Here is a 14,724-nt window from a genome sequence, read left to right on the forward strand (position 1 = left end):
CATTGCTGTACCTACTGGCCAATCACAGCGATGCAAACCCGGAAGTGAAAGGGTGTGCGTGTTGACAAGCAACACCCGCGTGTGTTTACAAGGAAATTTTAGCTTTAGACCGTAGCCGAATGGAAAGGTTTGTGATGATAAATCATTACATTTTACTGTATATTGTATTAGGACGTGCATGACGTGTAGCTAGCTGATCTTTATTTCCTTACTTTGATTTATTCTTTAGATGACTGCCCAGGAGGTGCGTTTATGTGGTCTTCTGCTGCAGGAGCACTTCGGAGAAGTGGTGGAGAAAGTAGGAACACATCTGCTCAGAAGTGGAGCCCAAAATTTAAGAACCATCCTTAATGAGACCGGGATCTCTCTGGACTTGGTATCACTGCTACTTTTATATCGGTTTTTTTGTAACTTTGGGTCATTGTGGTCCCTTTGGCCTAAACCCAAAGTTGGGAATTGTGTAATGGAACACTGGCATTGCATAATAATAATACCAAATAGCACAAAAGACATAATATTGCCAGAATTAAGTTGTAATTCATGAGAAAAAAATTCATTATTACGTGAAAAAGCAGTGCATCACCAAAGAGGTTTATTTTTTTTAAAGAAAATAAATATTACAGGACAAAAAGAAGTACATTCTTAAGTTACAAAAATGAAATCGTAATTTACATTAAATGCAATAAGTACGCGGAAATGTGATTATTTTAATATACAAATCATATTACAAACACAACACTTGTTTAAGTTGAAGAAGAAATGGAGAAAAAAGTAAAAGTTTTTTCTAGAACAATCAACAAGATTCTCTTTATATTTCTTTGAAAAAAAAGTCATAATTTACAAGAAAACAGTCATGTGGGGGAAAAAGTTTTCCTTTTTGGAGAACAAAATAATATAAGAAAAAAGTATTTTTAAGAAAACATAAGGGAAAAAAGCAGGTCTGGTTTGAGAACAAGAACCCTAATTTGACCAGAAAAAAGTACTTTTCCCACTCAAATTCCATAACAATACTAAAAAGAGAAAAAAGTTTTTGAAAAGTCGAATTCCTTAAGAAATGGCCCTCAGGTTTGTTTTATATTTTACTTTGGAGAAAAAGTCTTTATTACCACAATAAACTCATATTTTAAAAGAATAAAGTCATAATTTAAAAGACAACAGTCGTATCTGAGGGAAAAGGAAAAGAAAAAAATTAGAGAACAAAATATGACAAGATCTTTTTTTTCTCAGAAAAACCATAAGTATACAAACAAAGTTAGATTTTTTTGGAATGAAGGTCATAGTTCATGAGAAAAAAATAAATCTGGGAAAAGAATAAGGGAGGGGAAAAATGATTATCAAGTTAATAAGAGAAAAAGTTGTATTTTTTTCTAAATAAATGTCATGTATGAATCATAAAATATTTGTGAACATATAATATAATTTGTAAACAGTAATATGAACATTTATGAATGTCCTTTTTTTTTTTAAACGTATAAAAATGTACATTCGAACCCTGCCCCCATATTTGTTTTTTGCATACAGAGACAGCGTGTTAGCATTGTTAGACAAACATCTCTGTCATGTGTAAGTCATGTTATATAAGGTAGGTATAATTGTACAAGTATAATATGGACACAGCTCTATAAACACTATATATGTTAGAATAATGTGTCTGAAATATTTTATCAAATTATTAATGCAGTTCAGTTTTTTTTCATCAGTGGAAGAGGATAAAGCATCATTTTCTTCACTTCACTTCCCAGGTGAAAAAGTCACTGTGTGTGCTCATCCAGCACGGCACTTGCACGTTCAGCCCAGGCCGCAAAGGACCTGGGAGCCCCGCCGAGTTCCAGACAAGCTGCAATCTCATTCTGAAAATCCTACGTTACCCTCGCTACATCTACACAGCCAAGACCCTGTATGGTGACACGGGAGAGCTCATCGTAGAGGAGTTACTGCAGAGAGGTCACATGACCATGAGCAGCATTGTTAAAATAGTGGCGGATCGCCTCACACAGACGATGGAGGGTCAGTAACACCAAATGGAAAGAGTGAGGAATATGTTTAAAGCTTACATTTTGAAGAAAATCTGTTGTTGTTGTTGTTGTTTAAGATGGCCATAGCATGGATTACAGTGAAGTCACTTCTGCCTTCTCCAAACTGGTGGAGACACATTTTGTTCAACGCTGCCCTCCAATGGCAACTGCACGAAGTACAGGCAGTGCACACTCCGCTGCAGCGGCCGACACTCCTGCTGTCACCAGTGCCCCCGGCCCAGAGAGCTTCCCAGACTGCTACAGGGTGCCGCAAGTGACGCTCATCGGACGAGGCAAGAGGCAACTGGAGGACGCAGATGAGCAAAGCATTGCAAAGAAGGCCAGAATGGAGACAACGGTGGGTGTTGCATATTTAAAAACACTTCAAATATGTTTCATCAAGGCTTCAAGAACATTTCTGGATTTTTTTTATCGAAAAGTTTAGCTGTAATTAATATGGACATATGAGAAATGTAAAGAAACTGTAGTAGAAAGCATGTATACTGTACATACAAAATACATGCAATATTTATGTGTAAATAAATACATTTAGCGATGTGTGTGTATATACTGTATACATTAAAATATCTCCAATTTGGCCACTTTCTATGATTATTCATGGGAATGTATGGACAGTAATGGGCATTAGAAAATTGTGGTGATTGAAACAAAATGTACAGTTGTCCCTCATTTCGTTAATTGGTTTGAGAACCGCAAAGTAGGATTCAATATTAATAAACAAAATATTTTTGGAGTTAGAGCATAGAAAACCTGATTATGACTTTCTAAATATGGGTTTTAACATTATTAAAGCCCTGTAGACATGACATAACACCCCTATAGTTACCTTTACACTCCTTATTCTTTGTTTACATCACATTCCGCAGGCTATGGGATCACTGCAGGAACATAACAGACGGCTGCCCCAAGGATAGCAAGCTACCCAGCTAACCAGTTAGCCTCTCCAATTTACTTATTCTGAATGTAAGAAAATGTAGAGTGGTGAAGAAGGACAAGGAAGCCAAAAACTTACCACTTCCACACTGAATGAGAGTAGAACCTTTTTTCCACTGGGGCTGGCTCTGCTGGCAGGAGCCAGGTAATGTAATCTAACACCATGTTTCGTAACATTACTGATGCCTAGTGACCACAATACTACATGTAACTTTGTCTTTCAATATTTTTTGACTAATAATAGGCCATAGTCAACCTCGTGCACCATCATTTATGAGTTCATTATTTAAGGAAATACATAAAGTAGTGATATTTGAACCACAATATAGCGAGGGATGACTGTATTATACAAAACATCAATAATGAAATCACCTTTAAACTTGAAAATGTATTTTAACAGTTATAGCAATATAATGAATAAAACATATATAATATTACAATTACTGGTGTAGAATGTTTCTGGAGACTTTAACCTGCTAATTTTGGACCTACTATACAATTGGTTCCAACCGTGATAAGTGAATTTTCGCAAAGTAGGATTCGATATTAATAAATTGAATACTTTCATATTTAGAGCATAGAAAACCTGTTTATGATTTTCTAAATTATATGGGAAAATTGGTCTAATTTATACAAATTTTATCATACAAAAACATAAGTATGTTAAGATATGAAAAAATCTATGCTATAATGAGCTATATACATTTAATTAAATTTTATGTAATATACACTCTATAATAGATATAAGTGCAATATATACTGTAGGTAATGTTACACGGATTTATTAGTTCAATCATTTCAGTGCTATTATGATTATATAATTCAAACTTGGGAAAATATACCGTATTTGTAAATGTAATATTTAATCTTCTCATGAACAGATACATGTGTACACTTATGCAATTTTTTCAAAATGATGATTTTTGATTTTTTTTTTTTTTTTTTACACAACGATCTAAAAATCTGGTTTGTTAACACTGATAGTTTTATTTCACTGAACAGCAAAAGTCAGGAATGCTGAATAAATTGAAGGCATTTCCTATATTTTTGCATTAAAATGATTAAGATTAGGCTTAATTGCTTAACCTAGTTTATTCCTATAAATTCTCATATATCCCAGTAATTACTTTGAAAAGCTTTTCAACTTTTGTTTGACAATCTTTCTCTTTCTGCTTCTTCCTATGTGTTTGTGTTCAGACTCATGGCGATGAGGGCGTTTACTGGCAGGTGAATTTTGAGAGGTTCCATCTCCATTTCAGAGACCAGGCCATCATTGGTGCTGTGGCCAACAAGCTGGACCAGGTCAGACATCTTAACAATGAAATGATGTATCACAATATTACAGTGGAACCCTTTTATGTTGACAACTCATCAAATCCTGGTCCACTGTGTTCTCTTAAAGCCTGGATTATGCTCCTGCAGCAGTGTATGCTACACCGGCTTGTTCCTCCCCCTCCAAACCCTCCTGCCTGGCGTGACGTGTACCGCTAAAAAATGTAACCTCACTTTGCGGCCATGCTGACCGTAAAGGCTGTGGTTGGTCGGCTTGTACTATATTGGTACAGAGGTCCGCTGATACACGATATGGTCCGCCCCGGTTAGCGTATTTTTCGGTTAACATCCAACATTTTTGCTCAAACCTTGGCTTGTGTTCACCCACTTGGTTAGCGTGCAGTTTGGGGCGCATAACAAACTGTCGTATTTGTGCTTGATTTGTTTATACAGCCATCTTGGATCACACCCCAGGATGAACTCTCGCGAGACTTAGTTCACCCTTAGCAAAGGCAGGCACTGATGAAGTGGCCAAAAACAATGGACTTGATGACTCAGTGAGTGCGACAAAGTCTAAATAAGCAGCTGTGAGTCCAAAGGAGGTTGCTAGTGACGGCAACGTTTCAAAGAGAGAGAATACCACTACTGAATTGAAGAAAGAAGTCATCACAAACTTCAAACGTGGCGTCCATGTTGCCGCAATGAAAGTCCTCATCACCAATAAGTACCACCTTGAAGAATAACTACTGTACGTAATCAAATGAGCTGGTGCGAAAGGAGTAACAGTGTTAACAAATCAGAGACCACAAACCATGGAAGGTGCTGCTGTTGTGAATCAACAGATCGCGGGAGCCAGCTGGAGCTAACCTGTTTCAGCGGTGAGGCTAGGATCTAACACAGAAAACGCCTGCAACGAGTGAGTGTGTTGACAAGTTTAAAGCAAGCAGAGACTGGTTTGGAGTTTGCAAGCGCAGACACACATGCCTCCAAACTTTGCAAAGGGCGTCCACTCCTGGTAAAATGATGTGTGTTCATATTCAAAGTGTTCATTTCTCCATTTCATGTCATTATGGTGGCATTCTTTTTTTTTTTTCATGTAAAACCATGCATGTTAAAAAGCCTTTAACAGACCTCTGCACAGGTTTTTTTTTTGTGCAACATGAATGTAGTAACATGTAAAAAAAAAAGGGATCGCACTCCAAGCATAATCTCCTCTTCTCCCTCCCCTCTTTGCAAAGTAGGTAAAAGAGATGTTAAATGTTCATTTGTCAATTACATATGTCATGTTTGTGGCATTGTTTTTTTTAATCTAAAACTTTATGTTTAAAAGCCTTTTACTGCCCCATGAGTGCAATAACAGTAAAAAAAAAAAATCTCCTGCCCTCCCCGTCCCTCTTTGCAAAACTAGGTAGCTGTTAAATGTTCAGTTGTCCATTCGTTTGTTATTTGTAATTATTTTTGCATCATTTTCTGAATGTAAAACTATATTCACCGTCTATAAGATGTGTTTTGTGTTCAAATTTTTGGGTGTCTGGATTGGATCAATTGGATTTACATTGTTTTCTATGGGAAAACTTGCCATTTTGGTTTGAGTCTGACCTGGAATGGATTAATGATGCTAACCAAGTACCACAGTATTTGATGTATAAATAAGGAATCCTACTTTGCGGAAATTCACTTATCAGGGTCGGGTCTGGAACCGATTAACACTTTAATAGGTTCTGCTTTGTAAGTATTTGAATGGTCTGTGTCTGTGTCTTCCACCTCAGACCAGCAGCGAGATAGTAAGGACCATGCTGAGGATGAGCGAGGTGACGACCTCGCCCACGGCCGCCTACACGAAGCCCCTCGCCGCCAACGAGATCTTCAGGTCCCTGCCGGCCGCCTATAACATCCCCAGACCCATCTTAGACCAGTACCTCACTCTGCTGGTGGATGACCCGGTACGACCTCTTGGACGCTCCTCTTTTTTCACTTGTGTAGTTTAGTAATCCACTTAGAATAACTTGATTCTTTGTTTTTTAGATGGAGTTTGTAGGCAAGGCTGGCGAAAGTGGGGGAGGGATGTTTGTCGTCAGTATCTTTTGTGCTTTTTAATCGGCACAGAGCCCTTTTTTGGTGAAACACAAAATATGGCTTATTTTCCTGACGGATGTGTCAGATTTGCACCGAGCGTTGGCCAGTCTAGCGCGGGCCACCGTGGAATCTGTCGTACAAGAGAGGTGAGCGTGTACTCTCATCCTGCTACATGAGTGAAACGTGTGCCTCTTATTTTATTGGCATTGACCTTTTTTTCAGGTTCGGATCCCGATCGGCTCGCATCTTCCGTCTGTTGCTGAAGAAGCGACACCTGGAACAGAAGCAGGTGGAGGACTTTGCCATGATTCCAGCCAAGGAGGCCAAAGACATGCTCTACATGCTTCTCTCACAGAACCTGGTCCAGCTGCAGGTACCAATGTCAAGACCGCCTCTAAAAAACATGATGAAGACTTTTATTTAGAAAGTTAGCCAAGTAACATCACCTGTAAGTGGAATGAATGCTGGACACTGGAGACCTTGTATAGCCGAGGTGTCAAAAGTGCAGCCCATTTTTATTGGCCCTCGGCATATTGTAAAAATAAAAATAATTTATTAATGAGATATATTTGTAAATATTGCACTCATTTGCTTTGTCACATGTAACACAAATTTAATATGTTTTGTTCAGATACCTCAGCATATATTGACTCACATTGGATTCATTTTAGCATTTTTAATGGACAAAATGTATCAAAGGGGCCCCAGCGTTCTTCCATTTTTGGATGAAAACCCAAACATGTATTTTACTCACTGTGTCATCGTACATATTGAAAGCATTTAGAATTTTCTGCATGTAAAGCTATAAAAACGTGTTTTGTGTTAACACTTTTCAGACGTGTGGCCTAACTGTGCTAGTTAGCAAAGAACTACAGAGTCAACTGCTGATGACATCATAGACGGGCAAGGGAGCTGACTTCTGCTTCCTGTTTCCATGTTTTAGCCAGTTTCTAACATGGACGTATTGTGATAAAATACTTTAAGAACACAGTTATTACAGTTACCCGGCATATTCTACGCTAACCAGAAAGTGTACACCAACCGATGCAAAATTTTGGCTTAAATCAAGATCTTGCGAGATTAAAACATGACAAGATTTGTCATTCAGAAAAAAAAATGTGTCATGGTCACTACACCTGGGATAATAATAAATTAATTCATCGCACAATAAATGAGAATGAACTGGATAATATGCCGGCCTCAATATATTGCCATGTGCATGCATGCGCCTCCAAACAGGCAGGAAGTGGATTCACTCTGTGCATCGGTTTTAGCACCTTGGCGCGTTATCCATAGCACAACGGCATGAAAGGAGTGAGCCCTCTTGTCAGTCATACAGTCTCTTTGTCGCGATGGGTGGAGGCGGGGCCGCTAGCATACACACAGAGTGCAGAAGAGTATAATGTAGTAGAAATGATAATAGATTGTAATATATTGTCATATTGTTATATTTTTATTGTAAGTTTTTTCAAAGTAATGTTAAAGTCTCGTCTTGTTGTCATAGACCAAATCTCGTGCAACATCCCAACTTGTGAGTTCGGTGTCTCGTGATACCACTATTAGTTATAAATCTTTTTTTTTGGTCTTGGCTGTGAATCGTTTACAAATTATCAGATTACCCGATATAAAAGGTACCTGAATCGGTACTTAAAAAAAAAAAGGAAAACACACAAATTTTGTCCCCAAACAATGCCTTTCTCTTTCTCTTTACATAATTTGTCATGGTAATTTAAATACTTAAATAATATAAATAAAACCATAACTACTGTAAGTAATACATTCACCAATAGGCATAAAATCCACAACAAATTGCGTGCAAAAAAAAATTGCATACATTTGGCACCATTGGAGCAGAAATTGATACAATTGTGGCGATGTTAGACTACCATTAGAACGATTTTTGCCTGCAGCGCTGCATAATGTAAAATGTAATACATTGTCACCTCATTATGTAATAATGCTGCATTTTGTAATACACTTTGCTGCATTTTTAATAACTAAAAACATGAGAATATTTGTTCTTCAGAGATATTTCTTCTTCCTGTCTCACAAGAACAAGTCAGCCAGAAGTCTGTCAGACTGTGAACTATGGCCTTGCTACTGTGAATGATAATACATGTCATGTGGAAGTGGCAGTGCGCCAGGCAGGATTGGAGGTGCACTATAAACCTTGCAATCCTACCTGCACTTGGCGTACCCAGCATCACAGTCACGATGTGTGGCTGTTTTTTCCATTGGAGTTGAACAGCTGCCGCGCCGTTGAAGTCCAAGCAGAAGCTGTAGTAATTCTACACTTGCTCAAACTTACTTAGGATTTGTCAGATCATAACACTCGCTGCATATGATTTCTATCAAAACATGTGATACTACCATGTATTTTGGAAATTCATTACTGTATTTGCTGCTTCGGCACTCTAAGCATCATGGGAACTGTTCTTTTAGCGTAAACATAAAGCTAATCTCCTGCACTGTATTGTGCATGTGTCTTTCCATAACTCCACGTGAACAGGAATGATTAGTAGTAGCAGCTACAACTGCTTTTTTTGTAGTTTTTGTTTTAATTTGTGGGGGAAAAAAAAGCATTAATGCATGCAAAGTTATAAAACATTTCAAAATGTACTCGCATTGTTTTTGTGACTCGATGAAATAAAAAAAGTCTGTTTATCCAGTCCTATATTTTGTCATTGTAGTTTTCATAAAGGTAATGTTAAAATATCGTCTCGTCTCGTTCTCATGGACCCAATATCGTGTATCAGCTCGTCTCATGTCATGAGTGTATCATGCCACCACTAGTAATAACTTGTTACATATTGCAAAAGTGATTACAAAATGTGTTTATTAATTGAGCAAAATTAAGTTAGTGTCCAACTTGCTTGAGTTGTTTGTCGATACTCAGAATTCCGGTGTTCATGAATGTTAGTGGTAGATAATGAGGAAGTGTTGTGTTGCTGGGGGGACACAGACGGAAAAAAACATGTGCGAGTTACTTTGCCTCAATTCAATGCCACTCAATAAATAGTAACTTTTATTTGGCAACTATGGTGCGCTCAGGGACTGCGGAAAAAAGTGTGAAATCGCAACGCCTGACGGGAAACATTATCAGTGAAGCATAAAGACATAAACATGTAAAAATTGTGGGGTTTTCTAACAGTGGTACAGTTGTCCCTGGCCACATCACGGTTGGAATTTCGCAGCTTCACTCTATCACAGTTTGTCAAAAATATATCATTCTGTTTTGTGGTTGCATACAGACTATTAGTACACCGATGTATAAGCCGCACCCACTAAATTTAGAGGGAAAACCAGATTTGTACATACATAAGCCGCACCGGTGTATGTCCACATGTCCACGTCGTAAAGTGGCATATTGTGGCGCACACGAGTCTGTGAAGACCAGGCAGCGTTTTATTTGACAAGAGCCAATAATGAGCTATGAAAAAACTCACAACGAGCTTGGCATCCCATTGGGAATTGCAGGGGTTCATTACTCAATATAACCGTTTGACTCAGGGTGTCATCTTACAAAGAACACTAAACTCATCACACAGAAACTTAACACTGAAAAGGTTTACCTAAAAAATATATAAACATGTACCAATACAAGGTTAAAAACGAAAACAAAAAAAATGTTTTCACATAATGCATTTCATTGGAGGACAAGTGGCATAGAAAATGGATAGATGGCGCTGCAATGCTGCCTCTGTCCACCAGAGGGAGTCAGAGGAGCACAGAGGCTGACATAATTTTAGCGCCCAATGAATGCGTTGCTCAGACGCAATGCATTATGGGAAAACTTTAAAGGAGGCTGGTTTTTTACTTTAAAGGAGTTGTTTTTTGTTTTAAACTTGTATTGGTACATGTTTATATGTTTATATTTTTCTCAGGTAGGTTGCTGTGTGATGTGTTTAGTAAGATTACACCGTGGGTCATATTGTGAGTGAGTCAGACTTCTATATTGTTATAGTGTTATATATAATGACCTCCTGTGATTTCCGGTGGGACAGGCTCATTTTGAGTGCACTGATAGCTCGCGATTGGTTCCTGCCCTGCAGTATCCTGCAGTAGTTCTGAAGTAAAGGAGTTGTCACAAGATTATAATTTAGCCATAAATTAGCCGCACTTCTATCAGCCACAGGGTTCAAAGATTAAGAAAAAAATAACGGCTTATACACCGGAATTTACGGTAGTTAACAAAATATGCATATTTAAGTCAATGTTACGTATTTTTTGCCTAAATCAAGCATTTTCAAGCACAAAAAAATGGCAAAATTAAGTAAAATACCAATAGAAGGCATTCAGAAGATGCACTCAAATTGTGAATGTAGTATTCTACGCTGGTCACTTGGTGTCAGTAATGTTACTGTAATGGTCGGGGAGACTTGAACACTGGAACAACAGGCTTGTATTGCAAGCTTAAATGATCTCACAACAAGCACAATAATAATAACATAATAATCCTGCTAATAATAATAACAGGGGCTACTCTTGCGCCTTAACCCACGCCTAAACCATGCCATGCTAAAGCTCAACTCTGAACCCCGGCGTCACTTCCTGTCCTCCACACATCTGGAACATATTTACTGCAGAGACTTATTTATGTCTTAAATGTCTTATTTTCTCTTATTATGTCTACTATATTGGCTAATATGAGTGTGAAGGTGACGATACAGGGTTATGTCATGTCTAGAGGGGTCTAATAATGTTAAAAACTGTTTAGAAGGTTGTAAACAGGTTTTCTATGCTTTAATTTAGAAAATATTCCATTTATAAATAAGGAATTCTACTTTGTGGAAATGCCTTTATCATGGTTGTGTCTAGACGCAATTACCCGCCAAGAATGAGGGATTACTGTGCATGTGTGCTGTACAATTTACCAGTATTATCATGTATTTATACTTTAATACTGACTTATGGTGAATGATGTGTGTTTTCTGTGGGGAAAAAAACTTATTTTTGGAGAAAAAACCCCACACATTTGTAGGGTTGTGAATGCTGAATTGCGAATGGGGTCATTATCATTACCTCATTATAGTGAACTTTGACCGTTAAAGTTGAGATCAGCCGCCAACACAAACGTAGCAGGTGAGCGGCTTTCAACTTACGATATGAAACACTTGGATCAAAAGACGCTGAAGAGCTGAATGCATGAACCTTGTTTCCCATGAATTTCAACATTATTGCAGTTTAACGTTTGGAGACACTCGCCCATGCGAAGACAGCGTCTCCAAAGTTTTGCTTAGGTCATTGTGTAAGGTGTATGTCTCACTGTAAGAGTTACATTTTGTCTGCAGGAAATCCCAAAGACGCCAGACTTTGCACCCTCTCGTACCTTCTATCTCTACACGGTCAACCAACTGTCCACTGCAAGGATGCTACTTCAGAACTGCTACAAGGTAAAAAAAACCCAACCAAAACACTTCATAATGGATGAGGACTTCTGTCTCTTTGTGTTAATGAAGGCTTTGTTTGTGCAGACGGTGGCAAACCTCATCCAGAGACGACTATTTGAGTCCACAAACAGCAAGTGAGTGCGTTGTTAGCGGCGATTCTTCTTACATGACTGTCGTAACGGCATTTTGTTTGATCGGCAGGCGTCTGCTAGAGAAGTCCCAGCGCATCGAGGCCATCCTGGCGTCGCTGCAGGCCGGTGGGGCGGAGCCGGAGCAGCTGACGGAGGTGGAGGAGATGATCACCGCTCCGGAAAAGCAACAGCTGGAGTCTTTGCGGCTTCATGTTAACAAGTAGGATGGGTTTGCGAACACGTGTGTTTTTGTTAGCGCTCTTTGACTCCACTTCCTGTTGTTCCTCCAGGTTGGATTCAGCAGAGAACCAAGTGGATGAAACCATCTTTCTGCTAGAATCTTACATCCAAGCCACCGCCTCTTCCTCAAGCTAAGACTGCACCACTGCACTTACTTGCTGTTTGTATCAACCACGGCAAACTTGGCAGTTTTTAATTTCTTCACTTTTAGGGGTCAAATAAAATCTGCTCAGACTGAATTCAATTCTCTTCTACTCCATGGCTGCTGGTGGAAGTACAGTGTCAATACTCCTTGGATGGGTTGTAAACATAACAACCCTTCTGTTGTTATGGAGGCTTTTGTGCCAAAAGTAAATATAAAGCCAAAAAAATAGACAATTTAAAGTATAAATTAAATGTGAACTCATGCGTTAAATCCTATGACAAACAGTAATCCCTTGCCACTGTGCACTTTGAATTATGTGCCTTCACTCTATCACGGCCTATTATTTGTCACAAATATGCGTATTTAATTCATTTTTCACATTTATTGCCTAAGTTGCAAAAGCATTTTCAAGCATCAAATTGGCCAAATTGAAATACAATAATAATAATAATAATAATAATAATACAAATATAAGGCATTCAGAAGGCATTCAAAGGTGTCAAAGAACAGGAAAGAGTGTGGAGTGATTTTTGATCAGGAACAAATTTTGCTTGATTTAAGATTGAAGTATTTCTTGGCAACTGACACGAGAGGGGGACAAAAACAAAAAAAGAGAGACAAGAGACAAGGACAACAGCAGCAACAACAACAATAATGACAGAACAACAGAAACATACAGAACGACATCAGCAAATAAATGTCTGTGACAACTATAAAGACGAACAAGGACATAAGGACAAAACAATATCAACAACCACAATGACAAAGCTGTCAATGACAATCACACATAATAGCAGTCATGAAATGATGAATTATGATAGTGATCACCATGATAATACCGCATTGAAACAGTCACACATAATTGTAGTAATGAAATGATTATCCATTATAGTGAACAGAATGAAAAGTACTGTAATGCACATCATTGTAAAAAAAAAAAAAAATATATATATATATATATATATATATATATATATATATATAGTCATACTGCTGATATCACCGTCGCTGTAATAAAACCAACAACATAATAACACCCTGGTTAACACAGTGAGTAATGTGGGGAAGTACGTATGTACTGTGAGTGTGCATATGTACAGGTATCTCTGTATGTGAGGAAGACTTCATATATATGTAAAGGTGCAGAAATGTGTGGGCGTGTAATTGTCACTGAGAATGCATGAAAGGAAAGGGGCCGCCTTCACCTCCCAGAGAGCCCCGCCCCAAATAGCCAGGCCGGGCCCCGGCCGCCAGAAGGTCACCAGGCCCATAGGGGCAGGCAGCACAAACATCAGCGCCCCAAGAGCCAGCCCAGAGAGCCCCCCCCCCCGGGAAGACCAGCAAGGGGCCGAAGAGAGGTAATCCCAGCCAAGGACAGGGCGCCAGCGGGCCGGAGGACTGCCAACCCCTGAGACCAGCGAGAGATCACACCCCACAAAGGCAGACGGGTACCGGGGGCCACAAACCGGCAGGCCCAGAGACGCCTCCACAACCGGAAAGAAGCCCGCCCGCGCCGGAAGTGCCAATTCCCGCCCACCGCCCCCCCACACCCCCAGGGAGCGGAGCCCGGCCCGCCCCGGGCCAACCCCCGCCCGACCCCCGACACAGGGCCGCCCCGCCAAGGGATGCAGGAGGCACAGCCTCCACCCACCCGGCGGAGGTACGGGCGGCAGATGTATCACCCAGCACCCGACCCCACGGAGCAAACCCCTGTATGCCCCCCCAAAATAAATAACTAAAATAAATAAATAAATAAAAGTGCACACACGCACATAACATACACACCCCTACGCGCACGCTCATACACACACCTACTTACTCAAGCGCGCGCACACACACACACACACACACACACACACACACACACACAGTGGTCGACTGCCCGACACCCGGAAGCCCCACCCTATCCACCGTTGGTAACCCAAGGAGCAGCGGAGCCGGGGACCCCGGGGTCCCAGACATACGATCCAGAACCCAGGCGCGGAGAGCGCGGACCGCCGGGGAGCAGGAAGACACCAGGCCACACCCTCCCAACAGTAGGACGCCGCCAGTGAGGAGGAAAGCGGGAAACTGAGCAGGCAGGCGGGAAAACGGGCGAGCAGCCAGGCGAACCACCACAAAGCGCCAACCGACACCCGCGGGCCAGCAAACCCCGAAGAGGGAGCGGGAACACCACACTCCAAGCCGCAGGGAGGCCAAGCACCAGAGCCGAGAAGGCGAGACCAGCAGCAGACCAGCCGACGGCCCCCACAAACCACCAGAAGCCAGACCAGCCACATGCCACCAGAGCCGACAGCGCACCACCCGCGCACCGGAGCCCCACCCCCGACAAGCCCACAGACAGACTGGGGGAGGCGAGGACACAGACAGCGGCCCGGCAGAGCACAAAGCGCAACGGCGACAAACACCCAAGCGCCCGGCAGAGCACAACCCCCCCCAGCGGGCCCGGCCCCAGGGCACCCGCCCCCCCACCCTCACCCCGCCACCCAGGCCCACAGTAC

General features: G+C 40.7%; 1 protein-coding gene across 3 annotated transcripts; it reads left to right on the forward strand.

Moving 5' to 3' along the window:
- Nucleotides 1–31: 31 nt before the first annotated feature.
- Nucleotides 32–12,317, forward strand: polr3c (polymerase (RNA) III (DNA directed) polypeptide C). 3 transcript variants are annotated; one of them, XM_054781786.1, is made up of 13 exons: nucleotides 32–127; nucleotides 230–376; nucleotides 1,743–2,007; nucleotides 2,093–2,373; nucleotides 4,167–4,271; nucleotides 6,011–6,184; nucleotides 6,267–6,318; nucleotides 6,403–6,463; nucleotides 6,540–6,690; nucleotides 11,609–11,710; nucleotides 11,792–11,841; nucleotides 11,909–12,058; nucleotides 12,129–12,317. In XM_054781786.1, the coding sequence occupies exons 2-13, from the start codon at nucleotides 230–232 to the stop codon at nucleotides 12,211–12,213; spliced, it is 1,623 nt and encodes a 540-aa protein (XP_054637761.1). In that variant the 5' UTR covers nucleotides 32–127; the 3' UTR covers nucleotides 12,214–12,317. The 3 variants fall into 3 exon arrangements, with proteins under 3 accessions (XP_054637761.1, XP_054637763.1, XP_054637764.1); XM_054781788.1 differs by having other exon boundaries at nucleotides 230–298; XM_054781789.1 differs by lacking the exons at nucleotides 11,609–11,710; nucleotides 11,792–11,841; nucleotides 11,909–12,058; nucleotides 12,129–12,317 and adding an exon at nucleotides 7,154–8,935.
- Nucleotides 12,318–14,724: the final 2,407 nt, after the last annotated feature.

Source organism: Dunckerocampus dactyliophorus, chromosome 7, assembly GCF_027744805.1.
Source record: "Dunckerocampus dactyliophorus isolate RoL2022-P2 chromosome 7, RoL_Ddac_1.1, whole genome shotgun sequence".
Lineage (NCBI taxonomy): Eukaryota > Metazoa > Chordata > Actinopteri > Syngnathiformes > Syngnathidae > Dunckerocampus > Dunckerocampus dactyliophorus.